The 23,434-nt window shown below is 37.7% G+C and overlaps 1 protein-coding gene across 7 annotated transcripts in view; it reads left to right on the top strand.

Moving 5' to 3' along the window:
* The window catches only part of LOC103480793 (phospholipid-transporting ATPase ABCA1), a 213,883-nt gene that overhangs the window by 35,841 nt on the left and 154,608 nt on the right, over positions 1–23,434 (top strand). For all 7 annotated transcript variants that reach the window (XM_081600003.1, XM_081600007.1, XM_081600001.1 and 4 more), the window contains 7 exons: positions 1,463–1,556; positions 1,957–2,098; positions 2,187–2,326; positions 5,175–5,293; positions 5,984–6,181; positions 12,743–12,829; positions 14,167–14,362. In XM_081600003.1, the coding sequence (XP_081456129.1) occupies positions 1,463–1,556; positions 1,957–2,098; positions 2,187–2,326; positions 5,175–5,293; positions 5,984–6,181; positions 12,743–12,829; positions 14,167–14,362 (976 nt within the window). The remainder of the gene's footprint in view (positions 1–1,462; positions 1,557–1,956; positions 2,099–2,186; positions 2,327–5,174; positions 5,294–5,983; positions 6,182–12,742; positions 12,830–14,166; positions 14,363–23,434) is intronic.

Raw genomic sequence — 23,434 nt, 5'->3', positions numbered from 1 at the left:
CCTATCAGGACTAAAACAGTTGTCATTGCTTATTATTTCCATTAATGTCATCAGATGCAACCATCTGAGTGGTCTAACCAGGTCGCTTCACCTGAGCTGATGCGCGTGTGTGTTGGCAGAATAGGTCAGCCGAGGTTAGGTCTAAGAGAATGATTACACACGACAGTGGGAGTGGTGTGTGGTGATGTGGTAAGCAATGCAAAATACCAGATGAAGATCCATCATGGACTGCTTCATTATGTTGTTTCAGTCCAAGTTGATGAAATTTGCATGCTATTGTCGCTTATATAATCTGTTTATATAGAAAAGTGTGAATTACAATATGTTATGTCTGTGTTAATATTTAAACAAAAAAATAATGGCTCAATAAAATGACTTATAAACAAAAATTATCACATTTTTTGTTTTAACAAAACATCAGCAATGACTCCTGCAGCTAAAATTATATGTATATTCATTAAATCCAAATATGTAGCATTTTCTTTGTCACTGGATATTAGTCATGTCTCCTTGTTCCACTTGAAGCAGCTAATCAATTAGTACAATAAGTGTGTTTGGTCCTGAGGGAAAAATATGACAAAGCAAAGCCTTGAGGTCACCCTTTGTGCTTTGTTGGTTTGTCTTCTTACACCTTCCTCTGGTGTTGAAATAAAAAGCCTGACACGCCACTCGGGACTCTCCCTGGAAGGTGGCGAGAAGTGGTTGTATTAACGCAAAGAAGTGGTTGACACTTGTTTTTTTTTTTTTCCAGGAGAGGATTGAGTGTGGCAAGGAGATGATAAGGAGTGTGTGATAGCTTCAGTTTAGGGAGTTACTGGCAGAAATGGCTCTCTCAATCTTGTGCTTGGAGTAATAGTTGGAGTAAATCGAGGAATGCTGATGTAGAGTCATGAACTGAGCTGAAACTTCAACATTTTGTTGTAAATATGTGTAGCAGTAATATCTGTTAGACAATATAATGTTGTGAAAAGGTCAAAAGGTGATATTGTTTTCTGTTTTTACTTTTGCTGTGTGTATAAAAATGATAAAAATAAGTAAATAAAATACAGTGACTGTCTTCAGCATTTCTGTCTAACAGAAAAAATATCAATTTAGGAAGAAAAATGTTCTCTGTGCACAAATTGACCAAAAACAGATCTTCTATGAAAGCTCTGTTTTGGTTGCTAGTTACCGTGCTTACTTTAACAGGTTGCCATGTTTTTTTCTCTAGCTTTAGTTCAACAGGTAAATGACCAGATTTTCCAAAAAAAAAAAACGGTTAAGGTTTTCATTTACAGTATGGCTTAATTTTCTTTTGACCTTTCTAACAGAGTCGAAGCGCACTGAGAATTTTTATCTTTTGCTTTGTGGAGATTCAGAGTTGACTGCTGAGAACACAATGCAAATTACTTCAGCTGGCATGACTTTTAAAGATGCATTTTATAAGCAAAGCATTTGAATGAAATAAATGTCTTTGTTGCAGGTGCGGCTGGTTGTGGAGCTGGTCTGGCCTCTGTTTCTCTTCTTCATACTGGTGGGGGTGAGGACCACCAATAAGCCAATTCACAAAGACCAATGTAAGTACAACAGGTTTATCCTGCATATAAAATAGTCTGGCATTTTTGTTCCTTTGAACATTTGTTCTCTAATGAGTGAGATTTTAATTGAAACTACTTTTTGCTGAGGGAAACGTGTTATAAATACATAAATATAAACACTTACTATTACAGCTCAAACTACCAGTCCAAACAAATTGGATGTGAAGTTAAAAGAAACTCATCTTTATATGAATGAATCATAGAAATATAGTCGTAGCTCACACGTGTAATTCACCAAGTGAAGTCACATGCTGACATCTGGATAGTATGACCAGAGTTGATCAGGAGATCTCATTTAATCGCTAACCGTTGCCCTTCAGTAAGGCGTGATCAAAGAACATGTGTTCATCTCATTTTGCTTTTTTTTTTCCCTTTTCAGGCCACTATCCAAACAAAGCCATGCCATCTGCTGGCGTACTGCCCTGGCTTCAAGGAATTATATGCAACATCGACAATCCATGTTTGAGCCACCCAACGCCAGGGGAGACACCAGGCCAAGTGAATAACTTCAACAACTCCATGTATGCTTTGGGATTACATTCATTACAATATTAGTGTGGCTTTTTGATTCAACAATTTGAGATCTTCTGTGTCTTTTCAATTCGCTAGAATTGCTGGAATGTTGATTGAGCTGCAGTCTGTGCTGGCAGACAGGTCTGTTCTCAGTAAGATGCAGTTGCTGGCAGATGATGTTGACCAGTGGACTTCAGTGCTGTCTAAAGCGGGACTCGGAAAAGGGAATCGGACTGGTAAGCAGTGGCGACTGGCCAACAGAGGGCGCAAGGGCGTCGCCTCACCAATGACCTCTCGTCACATTTGCTCGAATTAAGATATAAAATAATAACCAATAATAAAATTTAATATTTGGAAATATTCTTATCTTATTCTTATGATTGTAGTTGTGTCAGATAAATATTTTATAGTTCATCATGAGATAAACTAAAGTTGTTTCGTTCATCCACGCTCTCCAATTGTTTACGTATTTCGTATTGGAAACCTGTGTTTGTTGACTGACTTTTATTTGTCCCGCTTACGAGACAAAAGCTGAAAAAAAGATCGATTCTCTTCGCGTTTAAAATAACCCAAAACAACGTAAAAAGACCTCTACACAAGACCTCGTTTATTTATGTATGTATTTTTATTTTGATAGCTGCTGATTAAACTGAAAGTTACAACATTGACATGATTATATGAGTAGTTTTTACCGAGAAATCGATCAGAAGCGCCGTGAAAATGGTCAGATCCGCCGGATCCACCTCTCTGGCCGCAATGCGCGCTCCCGACACAGGGGGAACAGATTTTCACAGGGACATATGTCCCTGTGACAGATTGGCGACCTGTCCAGGGTGAACCCCGCCTCTCGCCCGGAACGTTAGTTGGAGATAGGCACCAGCATTCCTCCCAACTCCACTAAGGGACAAGGGTGTAAAGAAAATGGATGGATGGATTATTCATGTTATAGCTATCTCTGGAGGAGAGCAGGTCTTGTGGGTGAGGTCAAATTTGGTATACTCACGCCACAGTGGCACCATAGAAAAAAAAATTAAAGAAAGCCAAAATAGCCTTGTCATGCCTGCACTCAATCAAGGAAAGTATCCCCTTCACTTGGATGACAAGTTGGAGGATTTGTTAGTCCCCTTTATCCCTTAAAAACAATGGTGTGTGATTATTTATGATGCAATTTGCTATGCAGACTGACAGATCGTTTGTCTTGATAAGCTGCTGTTTTGCATTAGGCTCATTTAGTCTGATGATATTCAGATTTTCATACTGCACCTAATTTGCAAAAAGCCAATAGAGGTAGGGAGGAAGGGAGGGCTGTGCTGCTCAACAAGCGGCCTGTGGGCCATTTGCATTTTGGGGTCACCGGTTTGTAATATACAAGATTAAATCCATCAAAGATTTAAGCCTGGACATAATTAATGGCACTTGCCGTCTGAGGCGGGAGCACGAAAGATCATTAAGAAGGAAAGGGAGTGAAGTGCTATCAAAAAGGCTAAAATGGCAAAGGTGATTGTGTCGTCTTCTCTCTCCTTTTTTGTTTTGTTTTGACCATGGGCTGATTAAGAAGACCCAGGTGGCCATTTGTGCAAAGCATGTTCTGTTTCCTGGCCATCTAAACCTCCTGCAGTCATGAAGAGCATAATAATTGTCATCAGTAGAATTCAGAAGGTGAAGGCTGCGTTTCCGACGATGTAATTAATTCTAGTCATTCCCACAATACATCTGTCAGAATTGGACCTTTCTTACCCTACCCAGATAATTGACTGTGGTACCCATATTACAATTACAAAAGCTGTAATTGAATTATTTCATGTGGTCCCTTCATCATCAGCTGCAGCACAAGTTAGACTCCCAGGAAGCAGAAAACACGCACAAAAAAAGAAAATGGCACGGGTAGGCATGCAGGAGTGGGGACCCCTGCTGTGCGGCATCATTGTTTCTTTCAGTGATGAAGTGTAACAATAAGGCGATTTTTTTTGGAAACCTCCTCTCCTTTTTGGCAGCTAATCAACAGAGAACACTTTGGTAAATGCGTAGCATAAAATTATCTCGTCGTTCGCTCTCATCCGGCTGAGGTGTTCATCCCTCTTGCAAGGGATTTAACTGTAATGAAGAAAGCTTTTATTACATTTTTTTTGGGGAAAAAATATAATAGAATTTGTGTTTCTTTGGTCATTTATTCTAGACCAGTGTCTTCTTGAAAGACCCCATGATGACCTCCTTTTGAGTTTCTTACTAGCCAACAGATTTCAATTTAATTTGTCCATGTTCCGTTTAGGCTTCCTGCGGAAGAAAACAGGCCCGCAGCATCACAGATCCTCCACTGTGCTTCACAGGATGCATGAAGTGATTTTCCACACAATCGTTATTTGTGCGACATCATAATAATATGCATTGCAGAAAACTCATCTTACCAAAACATGTTTGCATTGAAATCCTCAGTAGAGCTCATGTAAACATAGAACAGAAAGTAGTTTAGCACTTTTCAGAAACAACCCGGATGTGAATAGCGTCCAATGGTTTTTTTTAAAAACACTTGGTGATCAGAAGACCGTCCAGTGAGTATACTCAATTTAGAAGTTGTTTTTCTTCATGCGTTCCCTCTTCCAGGAACCAGCCCCTTTATTGAAAGCCAAACAATTCACCATTTTAAAAAAGTGATTTTGCTTTTGGTGTTCCACCTTAAGCTTTAAAAACTGCATGTTTCAAAAATAATATCAAATTGTTGCAGTCTTTATTTACCATTGCATTTAAGATAACATCATCGGTATGTAGAGTTGGCATATTGGGTATTCATTGTGACAACGTGTCATGAACCTACAGATCAGTTCATTTTTGTTTCCGTTAAGAGGGTGCAATCAAAGCTCGGAAGGATGAGCAGAGAGTCGTACGTATGCTTGTGACCAAAAGAGTCTGAAAATAGTTTTTGCTTAATTGTTGTGGACAGAAAGTGGCACACGATTCTTAAAAGCATCAAATATGCTTTTTTTTTTTCTTTCTCGAGTTCAGTCGCATTTCTGAACAGCGTGTATGACTATGCATATACAAAATGTATCCATAAAACACTGTTTCTCCACATTTCTTTTTAATTAGTGATCCTAAGACGTATCCTACAAGACAGTGAAACCTTCAGCGCCCATCTGACAGAGGATTTGTCAGTTCCACCAGACGTAGTTCAAAGCCTCATGGATGCGAAGATTCAGCTCGGTTCAGTAAGTAGTCCTCTGCCAAGAAAACAGTAAAGCCACGTTCCCTCGGGTACCCATTCATTTCATGGTTAGTGTGACCAAAGCAAATTAAAAACTATTATACTTTTTCAAACAGCAAAATGTGCCCAAAAAAATAGCATTTCACAGCCTGTCCGGCAAGAGAAGCCTCTGTTTCGACATTCAAAGTGCTCTCCGAAGCTAATTTAACAAAGTGCAGCTTCAGTTTGCTAAAGGGAAACAAGTTTATCCAAATGTCTATTGCCTCATTGTTTAATGTGCATTAAATGTTATCAGATAAACTGGAAATAATTTTTTTTTTTTAATTATTGAGAAGAAAGGTTAAATTCATTGAATTGCAGACTGTTTGATGGCCAGAGAGCCTGGACATGTGAAAACTGTGGCAATATTGTATAAAATGGGTTAGAGGGAATTTTGAGCAGCCAGTCCATGTGCAAGTTAAGAGCATAGAAACTTCTTATCGGGGTTGTAATAAAAAATATGTTTCTTGCATATTGTTTTTATCCATTCATTAACAATAAGAAAAGTCATTTCTTTTTAAAATCACCTAGAAAGCTACAAAGACTTGCTTTGATACATTTCGGTACGTATTTTTGCTACAGGGTTACGACTAAATGGGAGAATAAACCCCTCGTGTGTCAACTTTTAGCCAATGTTGTCTCTTTTTTTTTCCAGACGACGGGCATCCCAAGGCCTGACAATGTGAGGAGCATCTTGTGTGAGGGGACAGATCTGGATGACTATGTCCAATTTAGCAGCCAAGCTGAGAGGGAGGCTTTTCAAAATGTCAGCTGCTCCCTCAGTCAACAGCAGCTGATTAAAACCCAGCAAGTCCTTCTACAAAACGTGGACGTGAGGAAAGTGCTTTCAGAGGTGAGTCTCCTCCTCGCCAACCTCCGCTGAACCAACATATTTCAAAACTTGTCTAACAAACTTTTGCTTAGCAAGTTTTGAGTACTTTGGAATAATGAAAAGGAATCTAGGATGATAATATTTGGTAAGGGCTTCACACTGATTGGATGAAGTAAAAATGGTAATCTTAATGAAAGAAAAAATCCTACTGTTTGGATTAATCAAGGCTGTATTAAAAATAAGAATTTAATGAGAACTGAACTTTTTACAGCGTTCCAAGATGATTTAAGGAGTGGCAATTTTAATAGCTCTAATATATTTCAAGCCTCCTTTTTATAAGACTCAAACAATTTTGGATTTTTTAATAGAACTGGAATTAAAAGTTAACTCAATGTTTACTGGAGATGCACAGATTCTGGATTCGCCTTAAGAATTATAATTTATCAATATATAAGAACATCATTTAAAACCTGTAGCATCCAGTCAGCCCAAACTCCATAAATCATTGATGAGAGAGGGTTTACCTAAATACTGTTGCTGTAGTGCAACACTAGGTTGTCTAAATATTAAAGCAAATTATTAATAGTAGTATTAAAGCATACTACTATTGACAAACAGCCAACCTGTAGTTAGTTTTACGTTTAAGATTCTTTAAGTTGTAAAATGTAATACAGTAATAAAATTAAACCATAGCTATGCATATTTTACATGCGATGTTGACCTATAGAAGTTATGTTCGGTCATTGTTTCTTTCTGGTTGAATCTGTTGACTTATTTTTCACCAGCAAAGACTAAAACTGAATTAGTTTATGTTCATGGCTCATCGCTTAACAAAAAAAATTGAGAAATTTTTCTATGACAAAAAGTGCTCTAAAAAAAGTTAAATGTTTGTAGATTTTGACCATCATTTGATAAATTGGTTGAAAAACTGTCATCATTTTTACCAGAGAGCTATTTGCATTTGGGTGATTCTCTCCACGTGTTTTGGTCAGATAAACAGTAAAATTGTCTTTCTTTCACCTCTTCCCAATTTTGCTGTCGGAAAGCAGGACAGAAATTGTGACTGAACAGTGTGTGGCCCATTAAAGTTTATTTTTTATTTTTTATAGCGCCTGCTTTAAAAGCACTGTTTGGTGCTTGAATTGGATAAACTAATCATATTTCGGCGCATCAGCAGACAAAAACCTCAAATTAAAGACATCTGTGCTGTTACATTCACTGTACTTGCACATATTGTGGTGAGAGACAACAGAACTGACTAAAACGTCTTTTCCTAATTTGCTAATCTATTTTGTTCTTCTGGTCTCCATTTGCAAGCTCATTTACAGTGTTTCGCAAAATTATTCATACTCTAACATAATTAGATACTGCAAGGTTACAAGCTAAAAGTTTGTATTTTATGTTTTTATAAGAGACCACAATATGGTACATAACTTTAAAGTGGACAGAAAGTGGCACACGATTCTTAAAATACCTTACAAATTAAAATGCATCTGAATTTGACCCTCTATTATCCTTTACCCCCTAATAAAAGTGAGTACTGAGGGAGGTTGGGGACATGGAATCAGACTGAGTCATATTTACTACCAAGACATTTGGTTGGACTAAAGGAAACTCTGGAAAACTGTTAACTGACTGTGGAAGGGAAAAGATGTTGATGCGTGGTTTGAGGGGGCAACTGCTAAACTAAGACTATTGTCGAAGGGAATTGAAGAGTTATCAAAATGCGATTTCATCACTATTGCAGAGGTGTCAAGGTGGTTAAAAAGCTCCCCAGTTAGCCAGGTGGCACAGAGGAATAAGATTTGGCTTGAGACGCCGAAGCCTCTGTACGCTGTAGGGGCTGTCATGGTTGGCGCGTCTTTTTAGTGTCACATGGAGAACTGGGACATCACTGGTAGGGTGACATCCTGGGCAGATAGTCCTAATTTTTAAGCAGCAGGACCAAAGTGTGCGTCGGAGAGGAAGATCTTACTGACGATTGAACCTTGGACTAAAGAGGGAGTCCAAGGTTTTTGTCCCAGCCGTGAAAACAGTGGACAAGGTTTATACCATTGCGGAACTGCTGAGCAAACGCATTCAAAGTTTTTGTACTTTACAATTTCTTTTTGAAATAGATAAGATAAAAAACTTTATTGTCCACAGAAATGGAAATTTGGTTTTCGTAATCAGTCAGATGCCTCCCATAAGAACAGCAATTATAACACAACATCATAAACATTTCCACATAATGCATAACAGAAAGCTAAAACATGATCTGCACTGGCGAGTTCGTTTATTCCTCTGGTTTAGGAGTTTGATAGAATACAGCAGCAAAGCATCATCAATCGCTTCCTGGATGGCAAAAGGTCAAACTCACTGCTCAACACATGAGCACATTCTCATCACATTCTGTTCAACGCCAAGCGTAATGTACCATGAACAGACTAACTATGTTAGATGACACACATTTTGGACATCAGTAATTAATTTTGAACCCATTTTCATATTTATCAATGTATCGGTCATCGAGTTTTCCATCACTAGGTATTGGAAAGAGATTTGCAGCTGAAACTGCAGCAAAAGGTCCCTTGAAAAACTGTTGGAATAGGGAGTCTTTTGTAAAACGAAAATATTAAATTGAATCATTTTTATCCCATTTCAGTTATGCGTCATGTTGTGTTGCTCATTTACATGAAACTCTCATAAAATACATTGAACTTTGTTGTGATTTCAAGGGCATTTTGTCAAGTGCAGCGTTGATAAGGAAACTTCTCTGAATCATAGTCTGTCTGATTAATGTAAAAAAAACTTTCTGAATAGAAAACATGAAGAATTGTCACTGAATACTCTAAACATTGCGAGCAATACCATAACACTGTAGTAGTAGTGTCATAGGTGTTGATGTATATATGTTTTTTCATCTGTGAACCTATTCAATATATGCAGCTACATAATAATTACTCATTTAAGCAAATGTTTTCCTAATTTATTTATTTTTTTTAAATTGCCTCCCTTTCCTTTGGGGGATAACGAAAGCTTGTACTTTTCTTTGACTTTATCTTTGAGAGAAAATATATGGGACAGAAAATCCAATAAATAAGTGATAAGGCAGGAAGTTCGTAGGAGAGAGCTTTTTGAACAATTTAAGCCCACAGGCGTTTTCAGACGTAGAAAAAAAAGGGAGGCCCAGACAAGATATGGTGGAAAAGCTCTTCAGCGCCGCAAGCAGATAGATGGAAAAGAACATCAGTGCCTTCACACTTAAAGCTTGACATTGCTGAGTGATTGTGATAACAACAACGGCACTAAGAAATAGACAAAAGGAAGGAGTATAAGGAGTCTATAAACTGATCTCGATGTAGTTTCTTACACCTTTGGGTGTAGAGGAAGTATCAATACGTCGTCCTCAATTATCAGAACCTCCTGTCGTATGCACATTATTTAAGATAAATGTGAGATTGCAATAGTGTTAGAATCCCTGGAACTTCTTCACATTTTGTTAAGCCGCAAAAACAAACATTAGTGCATTTTTATTGAGATTTTATGTGATACATGAACACAAAAGTGTACAGATTGCGAGGCGGACGCATATCTTTCAGTACTACAATGAGGAAAAAATGTTGGTGTCTGTAAGTACAAACCTGGTAGAGCCACACCCTAAATCAGAAGTTCATAATGTTGGTCCTTGGGGTCCACTGTCCTGCATGCTTTAGGTGTGTCCCAGCTGCTGCAATGACTGGGTGATTAACAGGCTTCTGCAGCAACTGCTAAAAAGGGGATGCAAACATTTGAATCAGTTGTGCTGGTTTAAATGAAGCACCTAAAACATGCAGTACGGCGGGCCCACAGGACCAGAGTTGGGGGACAGATGCTTGTCAGATTTAAATTAATAGAAAATTCGAAAACCGTCTATCTTTTTCCATCCGCTTAACAATTATGCGGCATTCTGGGTTGGTCTGTCACACAAAACGTCGATCAATCGCAGTGAAGTTTGCCGTCGTATTGTGACGAAATGTGGTAAAAATCTCGGGGGATATTTTTCAGAGGCGCCACATATCATCCTAATTCTTGCACTAAAACAAAAGCTTGTAAAACAGTGAAGTTTACAACCAGAAAGCAGTTGTGATTTGTGATGGTACCGACTTAATGTACCTCTTAATCGGACTCCTCGTCCGCTGATCATTACCAGGTGATTTAGCGCCGTCTTCCTCAAAATTAGGAGACTCCAGTGAATCCCATTTTAATTTCCTTCTCTCATTAACAATGAAAGTAAATATCTCCTTTTATTTAAACAAAAAATATTCAAGCTTTTATTTGAACAAAGTGGTTTGTTTATATTTTTTCTCCTACAAATTGTTTCTCATAAATCTCCTTTGTGTATTATCCAGACATGACATCTACTCTGAACTTTCTTGACCCTTGTTTTTCATGCGTCCCTATGCTTTGGGAGTTAAACCGCCAAAGACGAAGCAAACACTCTTTAATAAAGGCTACCGCTGACACTTGATGCATGAAGCTGACGGTGGTTAAAAGGGCGTGCCATTTATTTCCCCCTGATCGCATTCATATCGTAGGCTTTCAGAATGTCACAGGAACGCTAAGTAGTACTAATGCCAATCTAATAGAATTGTGTTTGAACAACGCTGAGACAAAGGTTATAATTACATCAAATTATGAGTGAACATAAACTACCCTTCGTGTTGACTGGCAGTGAAGATGCCACATAACCTTAAAATTGTGTTGTTGAGGATTGATCTTGTGATGAAAACTTTGCTACAGATCTTTAACATCGAGCAGTGAAGATTTGTCTTCTCCAGTTGTGGTAGCAACAAATACTTGCATCCTAAGTTAGAGGTATTTGTCAAATTTTAGGTTTTTAAACTTTTAAAAATTGGTTGCCATTCTTGCCTAAATGGACCATACTTCTTTTTCCTCCACCTGAGCATGCGCTCTTTCCCATTTTCAACAATAATTGAGAGATTGTTAGTCATTTTGAATGTGTGCTGATATTAATAGCCGATATTTATTTCCACCTTATTTCTGTTTGTGTTTCTGGAGGAGTAGGGATGGAGGTTGGTCATGTGGCATTTGTTTGGAGACTGTGATCGTGATGCAGTTCAGGATTAGGCGGTGTTTAACTGAAGCAGAGAGACGGCAAAAACACATCAAATATATATTTATAATATCTGTTTCCAGCCATAACAGCAATATTAATATCTAATATCACATTTTCAAATCGGTACATCCGTCGGTTGTAACCCACCAAGACATTTAGATGCAATCTTATTACCCCCCCTGACCCCCGTGCACTTTGACATTTAATTTAAAGTAACAAAAGAAAAGTGAAATAAAATAAGCTACTTTTGTATAAAAAACAATCCAATTTGAAATGCTTCCAAATGTTAAAAATCTGGTCAATATATTATGTTACCTTTTTAAGGTTGTGAATGAAATATAATAATACTACTTTTACATAATTTAGGGGAACACACTAAACTACATGTTATCTTGGTGGCTGTAACAATGCTGGGTTTTAAAAAAAAACAAAGAAATATGATGCTAGATTTTGTTTTTATATGTTGGTGAAGAAAACCGACAACATAAAGCATGACACATTAATAACCATCAAACTGCACATTATAGTAATTGAGAAAAATATCCAACAGCTTACGTCTATGTTTTCTAAGCACAGTTAAAATACCAGACATGCTGCTACACAACTAGATTTTTCAAGGTTTTTGTGCCAGTGAAAATATTTTTTAATCAGGGAAGCACATTAGTAAGTCTGTTTGGCAAAAAATGAATGTGACCCTGGAAATTTTAATTCAAAAGTTCAGATGGAGCTGGCCCTTCACCGTCCCCTTAACACGACAAAGAGCTGTCATGTTTTGAACTCTCACGGTAAAAAAGAAAAGAACAAGGGGATGGGAAAGGATGAGGGAACGGATGAAAGGTGTTTTTTCCCTTCCTTTTTCTTATTCACATTACCACCACTTCAATGTAATTGGACTACAGAAGGTAGTACAATTTATAAAGAGAGGATAGATTTTTTTTCTTCCATTTTTTTTAAAACAACTACAAATTTATCTTGTGCATTTCTGTTCAGCACCGCTTTTACTCCTGTTTGACCACATTTCACAATAAATACATCAGGGGTTTGTTTCTGCTTGGTTGCATATATACAGGTGGAAATTTAACACATTCATTTTTTGCAAAATAGCTCAAACTCTGTAACGCTGGTTGTTGACAGCAAATATCAATTAAATCTCTGGACAGGACTGTGACGTTCCCACGACTAGCCAAACCATTCCATTTTAGCTCCGGTTTATTGTCCCGCTGGAAGGCGAAACTCTACCGCTGAACTGTTTCAAGTTAGCAGCCTCACACAGCATTCATTCCAGAACTGCACTGTATTCAGCTCCATTCAGCTAATAGCCGTCTTGTTGCAAATTCTCCTACATGTGCTATGGAAGTCTGTGGCTCCTCTATGACTATAGCTACTTTGGCCAAGTGACATGACTTCTGTAATGTTGCTGATAATTTTACTGTCAATGTTTTTGCGTTGTGGCTAATTTCTCTCTGTTTCAATTATTCCTCAAGATCCCTTCAGCTGCGGACCTGAATCCAGTGGACACAGAGGCACTAATGAGAAAAACCAGTGCAGACGCACTGCCATTGATCGAGAATGTGAGTGTTAATTATCCTCACTCTTTTTTTTTTTTTTTTTTTTGAAGAATCTAAATATCCTCTAGATCAGTGTTTCTCAACCTTTTTGGGCCAGCGCCCAAAAAAGGTTGGGCCAATAAATATATCAAATCTAATTAAAAACATAAATAAGTGATCGGTTTTTTACTGTTATGGTCTGTAAGATATTTATTCTCAGTACTAGATATGGTCTCAACAAACCCATGGCACTTAAACAATATTATTTTACCTTTTATCTGGAAATAGTGTCTGTTTATTCTTGCCATACTGTCCTCTGTATTAATTATTGCTCGAAAGGTCTTGCCATACCAGTTTATTCCTCTGTATTTACTTTAGTTTCTTAGTTTATTCTTGCATTTTGTTCTTCATTCATTTCATTTAGTTTCCTTTGATTAGTATCATCTTCTCTTGGTTTATTGCTATGTCCACTTTAGTTTCTTTCCTGTTGCTAGATTTCTTTTATCATTTATTGACGCTATTCACCACCAGTAATTTTCACTCATCACCTGCTGCGCCGCCTAATCGTTATGTGTTTCACATCATGTGATGATTTTTTTCACTGTTCAGCGTCGTATTCTCTGTTTTTATGCCATAATTCACATCTAGTTCGTCGCTCCATTTTATGTCCCGCTTCTCCTGTTTCAGAGTTTTGCGCAATGTGAACGTCTTTTTTTTTAAGCCCCTAAGGTGCAGGGCGGTCGGGAAGCGTATTGATGGGGAAAAGGCAGACTGACATAAACCTTTTAAAACAACGGAAACAATTTCTGCATTCTGATTATTGAAATTTAAAAGTGCTGTGTTGTTCTATCACCCCCGTTTCATAGCGGACCACTTACAGCACCGGTGTTAACGCTATAAAATGAACGCCCTCTATCGTGGTATCACCCATGGAGGGATTTCTTTATTTCTTTATTTAAATGGGTTCATTTTTCAGAGGGATACACAGTGATTTTAGCTACCAGTAGCAGGAGAACGGAGCTGCGCCAAGAAGCTAACAGAAGCTAACAAACACTAGAAGAGCTGCCATCAGTACAGCTGCAGCCAAGCATGGTTTAATGTTACACAAGACAGTTTTACCAAGTTGCTCAAAGTCTAAACTGGCATTGTTGTGCATTTAAGGTGTAAAGTTTACCTTCGACCAAACGCCCCCCTAAGACATCCCAGTGCCCCCCTTTTGTAAAATTGTCCGCCAGCGCCCCCTGCCGTCCTCTGAACGCCCCCTGGGGAGCGGTACCGCCCACGTTGAGAACCGCTACTCTAGATGATAGGAATGTTATGTAAAAATCGTTTTTCTCTCTTGTTTTTTTTTTCTCAACCAGGTGGTCAGGCTGCGGAACTCCATGAACTTTAAGGCAGCAGAGTCCCTGGATTTTCGGGAGGACATGTTTGGGAGCGTCAACATGCTGCTCTGTGGGAAGCAGCCTAACCACAACTTCACCAAGATGACTTTCGGTTTTCCTTCATCTACACAGATGGCTAACAATATGTCAGCTTCCAGCATGGGCAACAGTTCCGGTAGGTGCCGTAGGGATGTAATTTATGTGCGACATGCGGTCGCACAGATCCTGTTTTCCAGCTGTAGGTCTGCACTAAATTTGATAACAGCATCTAGCAAAAGTAGGGGAAAAAAACACAAAAAATAAACAGAAACCTGTGATGCTTAATGCAGGATGTCACAGGGATTGATTTGTGGTAATTTTACTGCCCCACATTGCTTTTCATTGTGCTGCATTCTGAAAGTAGGAAATTGCTGGGAATTACACAGGATTATCATGGGTGGCAGAACATCCCTGAGTGTTCATAAAGCCTCCGTTTTATCTTTTTTGTATGAGAATCCGAGGCAATTTTGGTTGAAAATTGTTGAGAAAAAAAAAAAAATCAGAATTTAATCATGCCGTACACCAGAAATGGACAATTTATCATGTTAGGGGAGCTGTTGAAGAGACAAACACTCAAAGTAATTATATTTCAGCAATTACACAGTTCAGACAGATTGGAGGAAACCTCGTGCATTTCCTGTGTGCTGGTGGGGAAGAGAAGATGAATTAGCAGGGCATGGTTGCACAGTGCTGCCAGCTGTGCAGGTTGCACAGGATGCGGCCACTTACGCACATCCAGAAGCAGGCACCTGTGACACAGTCGGCCCCTTCACTGGAGCTCAGAAACCGGGCTTGATTAGCGATGCATCCTTGCAGATTGAGTCTGCGGCCCGGCATCTGCCGTAACCAATCAAATCAGCTCTTTTCATTCCATTTAAAAGTTGTTTGGTCTCTGTACCGACAGAATGATGTTTCGTTAATGCAAAGGAAATGACACGTCAGATTCTCCCAAGCGGGAGTGAATGTTTGGATGGACCAGAACCACATGGTGCACACATATAGCATGCTAAACTTGGACACATGGCTTTCAAAACTTCCCACAGAGGACAGATGGTCCACGAAAAGTCTTGATGAAGATTTGAGTCTGAATTAGCATTTTGTGATATTTAGAAACTACAATGCTACCGTGGCAGCCATGTTCTTCAACTAATTGCTAATTATAGTGCTGGGTTCAACTGTTATTGGGATTTCTGTGAAGATGGCTGAGTTCACCTACAAGTGGTTCCCTGGACAGTTTTGATTTTCGTTTAAAAAGGGTCTGGTGGTTTGGTGTGACCTGCCAATCATTGCTGCCTTAAGTTTAGGGGGGGAAAAAAGGTGAGTTTTCATGTGAGAGTCAAACTTGTGACTGGTTAGAATGGTGACGGTTCCAAAGCAGATTTATAGCACTTCAAACATTTACAGTGTTGAATATTTCTTATTTTCATGATATTTACAATGCCAACACTTTTCCATGACATATTAATATAAATAGAAGTGTTACTTTTATGAGCATAACGGACCACATTGCCCTCAGATGTTCAGGAATAGTGCTGTTTTACAGAAATTGGCCAGAAGGGGATTTTGCTTGGCCACAAGTTGTACAATTAAAAAACTTTTGTAATAAAAAGATATACATTTTCAGCACACAATTTCATAAAATTAAGTTTTAATAAAGCAAGGCAAGAAAAGCTATTAGTTCAGCTTGGCGAACAGTCGGATCGCTGATGTCTGATTGGTTGTTTGGACTGACGCTAAACTGGGGCTTTTCCCCTGAGAAATTTAAATCAAACGGAAGAATTGTTTTGACCAGCCAGAACGACGGACGCCGTGATGGATGCTAACACGAATGCCGAAAAGATGATCATCTTCAGAATGTAAACTGATTCAGATCTGTTTTTACAGCATATTCCGCAGATGCTGCCTTAGTTAAGCGAAAACCCAACACAGCAGCAGTCACACAAATAACATCAAATGTAATCCGTCCAACCAGTTACAAGCAAAATAATTGTCAAATGTCAAGCTGTCGTGCTGCTCAGGAGTGAGACAGATTGTGTCCCGGTTATGAAATCAATCCTAGAGCAAGCATAAAAGTTAAAGTTATTCACAGTGAAACGAGTCTTGTAGTGGTAAGGGCAGAAATGCCACTCGCCAAAGCCTTCCCACGGATTTCCTATACATTAGGCGTACATCTTTTAGATGTTTGACTTCCCGTATGGATAATTCGCCGCAGTGCTGGTACCCATCAATATTGTAAAGTTAAGACTTCTTCCACACGGCTGTGAGCCTAGTTGAAGTGTGAAGCTGCTGATTAGAGATTTATTCCAAGTAGTAACACAGAAAACTGGTTCATTTACACAATTTGGAAGAAACTGAAACACTTCCTGCGAAAATAACACAAGTGTACTCATGCTTGATTGATTTAATTAGTAAAAGCTGAAATGTAGATTACATAAACAGTTGTGCATCAGCCTTTGATCTAACCTGGCGCTCTCATTGCAGTAAAGCTCGTGTTTGATGTCTGAATTATTAGTGTAAAGGTTGAGGACTCTATCAAGGTGAAGTGGGTGCACAAGGTATGCATGCAAGGATTTTTGTTTCTCATGCCTATGGAGCAATTTGTTAAAGACAAAAGGAAGAAAAGTGCAAATAAGGTACATCCTGCATAATAATTTAAAATGATTAAAGTGCATTTAACATATCTGCTTCCTTTAAAGAGGACAAATACAACGGGCTGCTCATTTAAAGACTGGGTTGCTAAAAGTTCTGATTTTTATTTATTTATTTTTCATAATTCCAGAGAAACAAATGTAAAATTTGGCCAGTCTGTAGTTTCACCAACAGACTTCTTTAGCTTTACCTTTTATTTGCTGTTATGAAAAATTTTTTAGAACCTAGTTTGTCAAAAGATGAAAAAAATTTGTGAACTGCTTTTGAAAAACATGTCAGAATTCTCAGAAACATGAGAGATTTTCAGTATGCAGATGTGTTTATTTATTTATTTTGTTTTGGTTAAAATCAGCGCTTGCCCTCTTAAATGCTTAAATAAAGAACTCAATAATATGCAACCTTCAATTTTGAAATAAAATTACTGGAAATAAATTAACTGGTTAATAAATTACCCTTTTGTATACATTTGTAGTTGAAACTACAGATAATTTTTTTAAAATTGTTTTTAAGAAAAGACAAAACAAAACTATGTATCCATAAAAGCACAACTCCAGGTTACGGTGTGGTGCGTTTGTGGGGAGCTTAAAGAATAACTGAATGAGCTTGTACCATAAACGCTCTGAGCCTTAGATGTGCAGCGAAACATCTTGTAGCCCTGTGCTCATTAGAGACCCCACAGTCCTGTTTCATTAAATGCTTGCTCTTTGGAGAAAACTGCACAAAATTAGATTCTAATAAGAAGCTGCTATTCCTTGGGAATAAAGTTACTCTGCGGAGTGAAACTGCATGCTCATGCCAGTGCAAATTAGCGAAGACAGCATACCCTACTTACATAATAAGCAGTAACATCTCAGTTAGCATGCTAATGGCTTTTTCAGATCTGCTGTAGCATTTCATTGTGTTGGTCTATGTAAATGGTCCTGGGATATGCAGTATGTCTGCATAATGGCCAATTATGCCTCTTGTGTAAGTCTAAAAGTAGTCTCAAGAGGACCAGGGAAACAGAGGCCAGATCTCGGGTTTTTGCTAATGAATCAGCAAAATCTCTTTATTGGTTAACTTTGGACAATAACCTTTGTATTGCTTACGTAAAGGAAATGGAACTATATCTCATAGAAATATTGTACTGGTTGTTTTCTCAACTACTTATTCAATAGCGGCTCACTTCAAAATGTGAAAAACTAAATTTGTTTCACATTCTGGTTGAGCAATGTTTGTTTTTTATCCGCATTTGAGGATTTTCATAAAAGAACCACATCCCATTTGGTGTCCAGACTTCAGTAGGTTAGAGTTCACGATTCAGCAACAATAAACAGGCATTCAGTTCCAGGCCGGAAACAAGAAGGAAACAAAGGTCCATTTTATAATGGATAAATAATAATAACAAAAACACCTTGATGATCCCTAAGACCTTTGGAAAAATATTGAGTGAACTGACAAGTGAAAAATAACATTTTCAGAAGGATTGCATCTTGTTAAATCTGTTGTAAAGCTTGCACAGAGTCATATAAACATTCAAACATGCTGGGGGTGGCCCAAAGCTGCTTTCTTCCTAAAAGTTGTGGATGACTTTCCATAATTAATGAAATCCATTAATTCTCCTCCAAAAAATATAAATATATACAAACAAAATGAAAGTTTTGGAATAACCTTTCAGTGAGTTCTTTAGATGTTCCTTTTCTGACGTCCTGAATGAGTCACCGGTAGCTACTCTTAGTAACCCGGACACTCCTGAGAAGGTTCTCGATTATTCCGTGTTTTCTCCATTTGTGAACAGAGTCTCTCTGTGGTTCATTTGAGTCCTACAGCCTTAAGAATGAGCTTTAGCACTCTCTAGAAACTTGCAATCATTTGTCCGCCTTCATGTTATCGAACAGGTTCCAAGTATGTGATCTCAACGGTTGAGATAAACCTCAACCATACCTTTAAAAAAGTTTCTCTTTTTTTTGCATTTGTCTAAGCAAATGAAATGGTCCGGAAACAGCATTTGCTGTTTTTCCCGGTTATCATTGTCTGATATTTGAATTGGCTTGATTTCAATCTTTCAAGTATAACCAAATAGGAAAAACAAGATGGATTACTGAAGTGAGCAAACACTTTTATTTAGTTTTCCAAAGCATCATATAAACATAAATTTAATGTTTATACGATGTTGTTTTGAGGTGAGTTATCGAACAAGAAAATATATGTGGTGTTTGTGCAGTCTTTCATGTGTTTCATAGTTATTTTCTCAGTATCTCAGTGCGTCATGCTGGTGGAACTCAGTTGACCATAAATACACGCAGACGGCTCGGAACCTGTAAACAAGAAACGACACGGACGCATGTATTTCTCCATCTTTTAAATGAAATGCATGACAAATCACAACTTTGTAAACTATTACACCATAAAATGTTTTCATGTAACAGCTGGAGCTCACCCAGGAGTCCAACGGGCAGCTGTTGTTTATGTAAAATGTCTGTTACGTCACGGCTTAGCTAATCATTACGCCAACGTTCTTCTTTTTTAACTTCCTTTTAAAATACCATGCTGCACATTTAGTTTTATTTTAATAGTATCTTTTGTTACCTTTGACATTTTTTGCTGAACATTTTACTTTAAAAAGGACCTACTCCAACAAAATTATACCTTGATTTATTGCATCACAGTTCTATCGGTGCAGATCAGAGGTTGTTAAACTTCTTGTTCAAAAAGCAAATGGAAGCCAATGCATATGGTTAGAAAGACCAATATAGTTAGAAATATAAATGTCTGTGGGTGTGCGTGTGTGAGTTTGATGGCACTGTTTCACAGAGGTACTGAATTGAGCCCCTCTCTAGGGTACAACTCAAATTGATTAAATTTGTCAGGTAAGTTGAGGGGCTGGCTTAAGGCTCCAAGCAATTATTTTACCGTGGCTATGGCTGGTGTATAGAGCAGCTTGTTGTTTTGTCTTGTTTCACCGTCTGTTCGGTAATAAACTAAGCTTCTGTTGTCAAAAAAAAAAAAGCCACAGAGACTTGGAGAATATGTCACCTCTGTAATCTGATGCTCCCTTCAGCACAGAAAATATACAAAAATGATTTATCTTTCCCAAGACACAAAGGTGATTCATATTAAGCTGCAAAGCATTTGTCACTGTCACCTTTATTCTCACTTTATTGTTGAGAAAGGCCGCCTCTCACTTTGATTATCAGAATACATTTATGAAGGCAGGAACAAAACTGCGCGTGTCTTTTTATTTAGTCCATTTGTCAATTGCTCGCAAATTTATTAAAGCACTTTCCAATGGCAAATTCAAGAATAACATTGAGTGTTCAGATGGGGTTTTTAAATGTCTAATGTTGGGAAGGGCATGATGTGAAGAAGCAGTTTGTTACAAAATTGAGGAGCAGACCCAACAAAGGCCTGATTTTCCCCTTTGCTGTGATATTTTACAAGTGAACTGGCCTAAACAGGATCAGAATTACAATCAAGAAAAATGGAGTGTAGTGAAAACAAAATCACATTGGGCTGCTTCAATCAAAGAAATATAAATACTGATACTAAAAACATGATTATTTTGGTCAATAAGTCATTATTAAAATGATTAAAATGTTTGGAAATAACATTTTTCCCCAAATGAACATTTCTCTGTTGATTCTCTCTTAAATTAACTGACAAAGTACTTTGTTAAATCCGAGATATTTAAGTAAGATAAGCACAATAAAAATTAGCACAAGTAGCAACATATTTAGACCAAAACATATTTTGGTAACCCTAACACCGATTTATCAGCCAGCCGATTTGTCAGTGCCGATTTCCTTAATTTTGGGAGATCGGTGATCGGCCGACTTTTACATGTGAAGCCGACGTCATCCACTGATCTTGTCTACCTCGACAAAGGTGAAAAGTCGACCACTGTCTTCTTCTGCTCTCCCGTGAGAAAGGTTTTACTGATAGACTGGCCCACCAGGTCATGTCTGCATGTTTGCAGTTAACAGAAGTCATCCCACTGGCGCCCATTCAGCAATTTTCTCGCTATAATGAGTAACATTTCAGGCAACAATCGTCTAAAATCGGTATTGGCAGGTTAGGCGTTTTACAAAGATCGGCGATTGGCCAGAAAACTGCAATCGGTGCGCCCCTATTGATGTATAACAGTGATGTATGAGGACAAAGATTACTAAATATTTTTTTCAAATGCACATATTTAGAAATATTAAAAGGATTCATTCTATTCATTGTCTAATGCAAATGGTGAGGAACAAAGTTCATCAGGTGTTTTCATCATTTTCCTTCTCTTCATCAATATTCTTTTGTAATCAATATACACATTTACCCTGCTGTGGAAAAAAAATAGATAAATAAATTACTAACATTTTAACGTACTTCATTAGGTATTCTATTTAATGTTGGGAGTTGTAAACACACTGCTTTTTTTTTTTTTTTTTTACTACTCCAGACTATGAAATCACTGCCTTAAAGCTAAATTTTAACTTCTCTTATATGCCCAAAATTCACATTTGCTTTGTGAAACATAAAGCGCATCTGTTTCTGTCCCATCATGAGCAGAACAGCTGGCCAAGTTTAGCTACACAGCAGTCTATTAAACAAAACAAGTGCCGATTTTACTCAAAAGAAAAACAATCCCTGCAGCTTTATGGGCTGAAACAATAAGTAAATAAAGAGAAGAAGTAATGCATTTGTTCTGTCGGCTTGGATTTCATTATTAAAATGCTTGACAATCAAGTTGAAACAAACATGGTTGGAGAAATATCTATTTTAATTGCTCATTAAAAATGGAAACCTAAGTGAAATTTGAACTTAAGCTTTGAGATTCTTTGAGGGTCAACATTATAAAGCAAGACTTGTTTTTTTTTTTCTTTTTCATATTCTGAAATGATAAATGGGACATTGAGTTCATGGAAAATGGTGGATAATTTCAATTCGGCTATGATTGTTTCATATTTTAGATGATATTTTTTCCTGTCAACACAGAACTTGCCATGCACTGCTGACTCTTAAATCTGCATCCACAGGTGCAAAGGAGAAGATTGTATTGTCAACCCCAGAAAGGACTGTGATAGTTTATGCAGTTTAAAGAGAATTTGACAATAATAGATGAGGAAATGAACAATACGTCCAGGTCATGAGACAAGACATAGGTCGATTTTTTTAATTTTTTAATCACTGTTTCTCTCCATGTGAGTCTCTTCAGGTTGAAATGCTGTCAGTCTGAAACCAGATGTGATGCAGACCTTCCAGAAAGTTCAATTGTTTCCTCTATCGTTCCTCTGACTCATTTTCTCTGATGTGAGGCGGATTAGCATTTGAAATGTTCAAATGGATGCCATTTCTGTCAAGTTATTTTATTTTATTTTTAATCGCTGCGTTATGAACGCTGGGCTTAGCTGCGGGACAAAAAAGGCCCCTGTGCCGTAGATGTTCTAGATAAGTAATGGAGCAGTTTTGGTAGCTTCCCCTCGCCTGGGAAGGTTCACCATTGCCCCATGTTTTCTCCAAAAATATCTTTGCAACCCTTTATTAGCTCATAGCTCTTATTGATTTTGTTTCTCATCAGTGCTTGGGATTTTTTAGTCAGGACATGAAGTGTTGCTTTTTAAGATCTTTTGTTGAGAAATTCTTTTTAAGGGTTAGATTTATTTCAACGATCATGATAAAATACATTAATATCAACAAATCGCATCACATTTGCATATTATGTTTCATTCTTCCATCAAAAGTAGTTGGTATAAACTTACTGTACATATTCTTAAGACAGTCAACTACTAAATTATTTACAAAGGTTACCATCAAAAACAAAAAAAATCAGTCATGCTACTGCAAAAATAAAATATACACAAGAGTTTAAATATTGCAAAACAGAAACAAATCTTTAGCTGCAATATTTTGAATACGTCAGTGTTTACTGTCCAATATTAAGCAGCTGTTTAAATGATTCAGTGGTACTACAGGTCTGCCAGTAAAGAACCTGGAGTGAAACTGAGTCAAAATCATGGTCAGTGCCTGTTAATGATTTCAATGAGGCAATTCTACTTTCACAAATAGGTGTTTTTGGGTAGATTTGTTGTTTACTCTTATAGGACTGATTACATGTGACAGGGGAAAAACAGACAACTAAAATATTCTTGCCTGAATAAATGTTTACATCTTGCCCTAATCTCTGAGAAGCTTGCTTTTTCTTTTACTTCAGACCATATGAATCCTGGAATTGTCTTCAGAAATACTGACAGGACAATCTATGCCTGTGGATGTAGTGAAATCAGAAGTTTATTGTCTTTATCTTGTCACCTACAGTGTAAAACCTTCTTACTGGCAGTCTGCAGCTGCATTCAGTCAAACCCTGACATGTCTCACCAGGCGGTTGGTGAGACATGTCAGTATTGCTAATGGTTTTTTTTTTCTTCTTTTGTGAAACACCATAAGCTTATAAAGGATATTTTCTAAAGTGGAGTTAGTTTTCCAATCAAACCAAAGCGCGTGTTGAACAGACGGTTGCTGAGCTGACTGTAATGCACACTGCTCATTTCTCGAGTGTTAGGATTGCAGAAAGTGCCATCGCTGCAGCTTGCGAAGA

Source organism: Poecilia reticulata, chromosome 18 (assembly GCF_904066995.2).
Source record: "Poecilia reticulata chromosome 18, P_reticulata-male-v2, whole genome shotgun sequence".
Classification (NCBI taxonomy): Eukaryota; Metazoa; Chordata; class Actinopteri; order Cyprinodontiformes; family Poeciliidae; genus Poecilia; species Poecilia reticulata.
Note: the sequence above shows the minus strand (reverse complement) of the source record. Positions and strands in the feature narration are given on the sequence as shown.